We start from the raw sequence: 7,816 nt of genomic DNA on the forward strand, positions 1-7,816 counted from the left end.
TCTCTTTCCATCCAGCAACCCTCCCGCCCCGCCATCCCTTTCCAAGTGGTGCCAATTGTCTTCCGCCCGCTGGCAGAGCCTCCCCCGCTCCGCCGCCCTTTCCCGCCTTCCTGCGTCAAAAGAGCCCGGCGAGGCCAAGCGCGGTCGGGACCAGCCCGGGCGAGTCCCCACCCCACGCGGCTCCTCCCGGTCCCATGCCCCGCGCCGCCGGGCTCCCCGAAGGCAGGCCGAGGGCAGGGCTTGCGAGGCCGCCTCCCGCCTGGCACTGAGGAGCAGCCTCGCTTCGCCCGGCCACCTTCCTCCTCCTCCTCCTCCTCCTCCTCTTCCTCGCCGCCGCCGCCGCTGCAGCACCAGCTGTGCGCGCTGCGCGCAAAGCCGTCGAGCCTCGCCAAGGAGCTCCTCCCGGACGAGCCGGCGCTTGGAAGTTGGGGGCGGCCCGGGCTCAGCTTCGCCCCTCCTCCGGCCCCTCCTGCCAGGTCGGCTTCGGCGGCGCTTTGCCCCGCGCTCGGCAAGGCGAGTCTGAGGCGGCTGGCGCCCGCCCGCCCTCCCGCACCTCCGCGTCTCCCTCCTCTGGCAGAGCCAGGCTTCCCACAAGATGGCGGGGTCGGTGGCAGAGAGGGACGCGGTGGTGAGTGGCACCTCGTCGAGATACTTGGCTGGGTAGGGTGGTGCGGGCGGGGAAGGGCTTTCAAGGGTGGCTTGCTTCTGGATCTGGGGGGGGGGCCCTCGCCGGGATCCCTCCTTCCCCGCCCGCGGGCGACAGGTCGGCGCTTGGAAGTGGGGGTCGGAATACCTGTTTGCTGTGGCGGGAGGATCCCGTGGCCAGAAAGCGCGTGAATGCCTCCTCACGTTACGGGGCTGAAGTGGGTGCTTGCTGGAAAGGGAACCCGGGTGAAGTCCGCGCCTTGGGTGGCTTTTGCCCTTCTTCCACTGCCAGCCTTCAGGTGCCATCCTGGTGCGCGGATGTCGATCTCTGTGTCTCTCTCTGTTGTGTGTGTGTGATCTGGGTGATCTTGGCAGGCCTGCTCCATCTCCCGGGATAGACCATCATGGATTTCTATACTACCTGGAGCACTTGCTGGGAAATCGCGAGAGGCAGGCGACACCCTTTGTTTTGCAAAGGGACTGGAGGGAAAATATGGATTCTCGCTCCGACTTGAAATGAAATTGGCGCTCTCTGTTGCTCCCAGGGTCCTCCCTTCTCCCCCCACCCCAGCCGATCCCTAGTACTGAATACAAAGGGGGGCCTTCTGCTTCTTGAGTGTGCACTTGTTTTTGTCTCCAGAAAATAGAAGACGGGCATTTGAACAACTCATTGGGATCTCCTGTGCAAGCAGAAGTGTATTTTCCACGCCTGGTAATGTGTTTTTCCCCCTTTCCCTTTTTTGGGGGGGCGGGGGCGGGTTTCTCCTCCCTTCTTCCCTCTCCCTGTCTTGTGATGGGGCCTGATTTAGCCCTTTCTGCCCCCATGGTATAAGAGGCTGTTCATTCTGAATTCATGCAATCCTTTTCCAGATTGTCCCATTCTGTGGGCACATCAAAGGAGGAATGAGGCCCGGCAAGAAAATCTTGGTAATGGGCATTGTGGATCTCAACCCAGAGAGGTAATAAGACAAGAGGGAAGGCTTTTGTTTTCCACTGGCCCAGTTTCTGTCTTCAGTCTCAGGTCTGCGAGAAAAGCTGTTTTTGCATAAAAATAAAAAGAATGTGCTTGCCAAACACCCATCATTTCTCAAGACAAGCTATTTCTATCTGCAGTGTAAATATAGAATGCTGCTTTCTCCTTTGACCCATGGCAGGGGATGTATTTATATAAGAGAAAGTCGTTGTTTCCCAAAATTTCATGTGGTCGCTGTAAGGGCTGCTTCACGCATGATATGTTTTCTAAGTGGAGATCATCTCCATGAGGGTTTTTTTGGGGGGGGGGGACGGGGGCAGGAGACATAGACGGGGGGAGGGGTCTTTGCCTCCCATAAAATATTTCAGGGGGCCAACCCCCACCATGTTGATAGGCATTGCCATTCAAATAGTCTGCATGCACCATGTCATGTGATGCGGGGTGGGGCTTACCTACCCCCCCCCCCCAATATTATATTCAAGTCGGCACCCCTGGCAGGAGAAGCATATAATATACAAAGTGACTGTAAAAAAGATTAGGGAGCCTAGCAGGAAAACTTGTCTACACGCACACTATACCTACGTGCCAGCTGTTGTCAATATCAGTAAAATGTATTTGTTTGTACAAGCTTAGAAGCCAAGTGTGCTACATCATCCTGGATTTTATTGCCTTATTTTGGGTGAATGAGTGGGCTACTCTTCCCATTGCAGTTTTGACATCAGTCTCACATGTGGGGACTCAGAGGATCCTCCTGCTGACGTAGCTATTGAACTGAAAGCCATATTCTCGGACAGACAGTTTCTCAGGAATTCTTGTGTATCTGGTGAATGGGGAGAAGAACAATCATCTCTTCCTTACTTTCCATTTATTCCAGACCAGCCCTTTAGGGTGAGTACTTTATAAAATTCACAAAATAATTGTGTGTAATTGATGGAAGTACTTTTGGTGTTTATTTTTAAAAAATAACAATAATCTATTTGCTTATTGAAAAGAACATTGAGCCACAAAAATCTCTGCGCATCTGAGTATCTTAGAAAGGCACAGATTCAAAGCTGATTTAATCTATGCATACGAATTTGATATTATGCTAGTTTGTGTGTCATGCATGGCAGCTCTATCTGAACAGTCAAGAAACCCCAGATGGTAATATTAAAGATGGTAATATTTAGTGGTATAGCAAACTTTCTGGGTTTGGTAATTACAACCATAAGTTAAAAGCACTCTAAAATTATGCTTCTATTTGAAATGGCTACTATATAATTCATGCTACTGCTTCCATGCCTCCTGGGGTGCGTATGTGCATGCACTCAAATACGTATATAATTTGCTGGTGAACGTTCATACAATCCAGCTGAGTTTCTCCCTGGCTGACTGCTGCTTATTATATCCATAGCAGGCACAGGAATAATGAATAAACAAATGCAGCTCCACGTAAAGTTCTTCATCTTTTTTCTGCTACATGCCACCTCCATTTTTACTATAAAAAAGAGAGTGGGTTTTTAGTAACAGTTGAGCTAAGACAACTTACGGGCAGAAGCAGACTTCCAAGTTTGGATGTTATGTATTGGGTTTGGAACATCTGAGCACAGACATCTATTTGCAGTGCAACACTTTCAAAGGACAGTGTCACACCAGAAACCACTTTGGCCTCGTGAGTGAGGGGTTGTCTTAGGTCCAGACATCAGCAAAGCAAATAATGGTCCAACAGCATTGTGATCAGTGTGGGAGAGCTTGTTTTCTTTCTCCTGTGGCCTTCCGAGAGGCTTTTATAAGGCAGGGAATGGGGGTATACTTCTGAGGCCAGTTTGCAACCACCCTTTAAAATTTAAGAAGAGTCTTCTAGCAGTTTAAAGGATCGTGTGGGCAGGGGAGAATCTGGGCTTAGAAAATGAGTGTCTGAAGGTATTATCCAAGGCACCTAAACTTTAAAGGGGCTGTTCTTTGACCCCAGGTCCTCCCTGTAGAGGGAAAGTGATTGGCAGGCTACTTGCTTTACTTCAGCCAAATGGTCAAACAGCAAGTTGTGTGTTAAATGCATAATTGCACTGAATGTATTGCGTTTTTAAAAACAAAAAAATTGTCCCAGGAGCCATTCAGGATCATGACTTCACTGTGTGGGGAGAAGTTTTTAACCTTTTCTCTTCATGCTCCAGTACACTTTCCCCCAAATCATCCACTAATAGCATCTTCTCTACTCGGTGCAAATAGGAATTAGAGATGGGACAACTTTCATTGTTACATGCGGTTAAAAGGTTAAACAACCCTCCATGTACACTCTAGTCCTGGTTCTACCTACCTGCCACCTTGCAGGTGCTACTTAAAAGAAAAATAGCAACAGACGTGTTAAATGAAATCACAGATAATATTAATCTTGGCCCTAAATCTCTCTTCTGATCACCAGTGTGCTACTCTTTGTTTCCAGGCAACCAGAGCCTGAACATCGGCACAGACCAATTTTTTTGTAGTTTTTGAAGAGTGGTTGGTGTATGTGTGGAAAATATATTTGCCTTTAAAAAAAGTTTATTAAATTTTTATTCCACCTTTCCTGGAAGGAGCTCTAGGTGGCATACAGTTCTCCTCCCCGTTTTATTATTTATTTTGTAAAAAAAACAACAACACCCCAATATTTTTCTGCACTTTTGAGTGAGCCTTCCCTCTATGCAGGGCCCTATTCAGGCTCTCACCCTGCGATTACTTTATTGTTTTGGTGTCTAAAGTACCCACACATTGGACACCCACTTTGTGAATAGGCAGTAGTATCCCATCCAGGACATGGTGGAATGCAGGGCAGGGAAAAGCATTTATAGTATAGTGGTTATAAGTTTATGTTTACAATCTGCAGCTGGATTCCTTTGTCTTGAATAGCAGTAGGGAAAGTAAATTACATGAATAGTGCAGCCTGGGATTATGGGATTTCTAGCCAGTTTGAGGAGGCAGCAATTAATTCTACTATAGACCACATTTATTACTTTTTCCTTAGGAATAGGAGTGTCCAGATGAAAACTTGAGAGAGAGCCATATTTAAAGTGATACTTAGCATTGTTGTTTATTGTTGTTATGCATCCTTTATGAAGTGTGATTTAAATTGCAGGATAAATGGCAAAGTCAGCTATTGAGGTCAAATCAGGATAAAGCTTATCTGAGTACATCTATCCAGGCCACAGGCACATCCGGCATGAGTTTTCTCTGGCGCTGTGGAGTTTGGAAGCAATGCTGTGCATATGCCAGGCATACAAAGCGCTGTGTTTTGTGCACTTTGAGATATTAAGACTGGGAACGTTTGTCCTCCAGTATATTGTTTATTGGGCTTAAAGACAATCCAATTGCACCAGAGTATGGGATTACCACTGTTTGTTTTGGTAATTCAGTGCAAGTCAACCAATATTGTTCAAAACTTCATACAATGTGTTGTTTCTTTTGTTGATGTGGTAGCAGTTGGTGCAGTGAGGCAGACCTGGAGGACAACCCTTTGGTCACTGGTTTCATCCCAGCTTACCTGCACAGGGCTGCTGTGAAGCTGGGCTCCGCAGACACTTAGCCAGTCCAGCACTGCTGCTGTGCAACCCCAGCCTTGTTCCCTCCCAGGACCTGTCCAGATAAGCTGTAGTGATGTTGGATGCTGCTGTAGTGATCTACCTTGGGAACCAGGGTGGGAGACCAGTAGCTTCTCCTATTGACCAAAAGGCCACTGTAGAGGCAGCGTGGTGGGGGCAGATCCAGCTGCCAAGGCATGTACCACAGCAGCAGCAGAGGGTGATACATTCCTTGGAGGCTTGATCTGCTGCCCCTGTGGATCCTGCTGCCTGAGGCAGTCACCTTTCCTTGGCCTGTGGGTTGGCTGGCCCTGGGTGCTGGTGTTGTGAACATAAATGATATGTGGACTGTGCACAACTGTAAAGTAACTTCAGATTCACAACCTCACACTGACTTTCAATATTTCTGTGCCATTTGCATTGTCATTGTGTCATGGAATTTTTGTGACCATACTATGCATTCAGCAATATCACTTTGCCTGGCAGAGTAATGCTCCTAGGATTTATGATAATTCATCCATTGTTTGTTTGAGTCAGTATTCATCATTCAGAATGTACTTTCAATACACAAATCATTTTGCTGTAGCCATTCTATCTAGTCATTTAGTACATTGTCACAGTAGCTTTATGAGGCTATGCTCATTCTAAAACTGCAGACCTGAGTCTGGGGCTGAGAAAATTTCTTGCCCAAGTGTCACCCAGTGATCCTCTGAGCAGGATTTGTGTTCTCAGATCCACATTAAACACACTGGGTTATAGTGATTTTGATCCATAACTGGGTGTTTATTGACTGGATTTCAACTATTCTGTAAAGAAGTGACCTAACCCCACAGATGATTGACTATGGTTCCCATAATGGTGATATTTAAGTTCTGTGAAATGCTGCTCCCAGTTCCAACTGTTATCCTGGTTCATAACATTTCTTTCTTGCAGGTTGAAATACTTTGTGAACACCCTCGTTTTAGAATATTCGTGGATGGACACCAGCTTTTTGATTTTTACCACCGCATTGAGAAGTTGTCAGCTATTGATACGATAAAGATAAATGGAGATCTCCAACTTACTAAACTTGGTTGACCTTGTTTTCATATTCAAAAGCAAAAACAATCAGATAAAGATATAAACCAAAATTTTAAGATTCCAAATTGGCTCAGATGCCGTCCACATCTGTCTGAAGGAGCAGAGACAAGCAACCCTTGAGCAGCTTCCCTCTAGGGCAGGCACCACCGTTTTGCTCCTGTAAGCAGCAAAGAACATACTGATGGACTGAAGTACTGTTTATCCTGATGAAGAAAGCAATTGATGATTACTTGATACTGAGCCGTGCCCCATTTTTCTTTGGCACTAAATAGCCTATGCCTGCTGGATAATCAAATTATAGTGGATACTGAAAGAGTTACTTCATTGTCTATAAACTGCAGAAGCTATTGACAGGACAGTTTTAAGTGCTAAATGTATTATTAAATGACAAGGGAAACATTTTCTTTTGGAAATATTTCTGCTGCACTTAAGTGGGTTAATGTAAGTGTAACACAGATCACAAAGAGGGTTAAATGTGGAAGTCATTATTCAGTGCCTAATGCTGGTCTCCTTAACACCAATGGCAAAAAGTCCTGTGGACTCTAATGGCATGTTATTAGCTAGACACAATGGCTCCGGTCCTGTCTCAACACACACATCCCATTGAATCAAGTGGACTTGGGTGTGTGTTTAATTGTGCATTGGATTGCAGCCAGTTACCATTGTGGTTTCTACTTTGGGGAGTTACCGGTAGTTGTCAAGGGAAGGGTCAAAACTGAGTAATGGCTTCTGGATTTGGCTTTCATATGATAGTCAGGGTATGTGCATAGAATGTAGGTCATTAAATGTTTTTGCACAATATAATATTATTACAATTTTTTAAAGCTTCTAGTTTATTTATTGATACTCATTGTGTTAATGTTCTAACTGCAAAACTGAACAATATAACTGAGATTTAAGAGCGGCAAAGTATAAACTTCCTGAATGTGCAAGTGTTCTTTGGGCAAATATTAACATATCATTTTGGAAATATGTCCTTTGTCTTTGGGCAGTTGGTGGTATCATTTTTCACAGAACCTTGGTTTATACGTGTCTTCACTAGAAACTATCAATATGTTGTTAAATCTGCTGTAAATGATAAAGTCAGAGCTGATGGGATGTTTTGAGGGGGCGGGACTCCCATGCACACACAAGAATAGAAGTTTCTAGGTTTATTGGTGTGCTTCGGTTGCAGTTTTGTACCCACTTAACTGTGTGGGAGTAAGCCCTACTGAACTCAGTGGGACTTATTTCTAAATTGACATGTATAGGATTGCATTGTTAGACCTTGAGAATACAACTGTCTTCTGCAGACTAGTAACTTTTCATGGGTACTGTCATGGGTGTGGGAGAAAATAGAATTCTCAGCACATCTAAGGACAAAAAATAGCCTAATGGCTCAGTTAATAATGTATCAGATACCTTCACCTAGGCCAGTGGTGGCCAAACTCGGCCCTCCTGATGTTTTGGGACTACAACTCCCATCATTCCTGACCACTGGTCCTGTTAGCTAGGGATGATGGGAGTTGTAGTCCAAAAACAGCCACCACTGACCTAGGTAATAGCTTAGTGGTAGAGATGAGTCATCTTTGACTGAACTTAACCA

The 7,816-nt window shown here is 45.7% G+C and overlaps 1 protein-coding gene across 1 annotated transcript; it reads left to right on the top strand.

Annotated features, from left to right (window-relative positions):
• Positions 1-525: 525 nt before the first annotated feature.
• On the top strand, positions 526-7,055 carry LGALSL (galectin like). The gene is made up of 5 exons (XM_033145601.1): positions 526-628; positions 1,286-1,357; positions 1,516-1,604; positions 2,329-2,506; positions 6,085-7,055. The coding sequence occupies exons 1-5, from the start codon at positions 596-598 to the stop codon at positions 6,226-6,228; spliced, it is 516 nt and encodes a 171-aa protein (XP_033001492.1). The 5' UTR covers positions 526-595; the 3' UTR covers positions 6,229-7,055.
• The last annotated feature ends 761 nt before the right edge of the window (positions 7,056-7,816 follow it).

Source organism: Lacerta agilis, chromosome 3 (genome assembly GCF_009819535.1).
Source record: "Lacerta agilis isolate rLacAgi1 chromosome 3, rLacAgi1.pri, whole genome shotgun sequence".
Classification (NCBI taxonomy): Eukaryota; Metazoa; Chordata; class Lepidosauria; order Squamata; family Lacertidae; genus Lacerta; species Lacerta agilis.

What these genes read in the sequence shown, in the direction of transcription:
- LGALSL (XM_033145601.1), top strand. Translation starts at nt 596, where the DNA reads ATGGCGGGGTCGGTGGCAGAGAGGGACGCGGTG. An exon ending in AAGTGTATTTTCCACGCCTG is followed by an intron (nt 1,358 to 1,515) that starts GTAATGTGTTTT and finishes ATCCTTTTCCAG; the next exon opens with ATTGTCCCATTCTGTGGGCA. An exon ending in GTGGATCTCAACCCAGAGAG is followed by an intron (nt 1,605 to 2,328) that starts GTAATAAGACAA and finishes TTCCCATTGCAG; the next exon opens with TTTTGACATCAGTCTCACAT.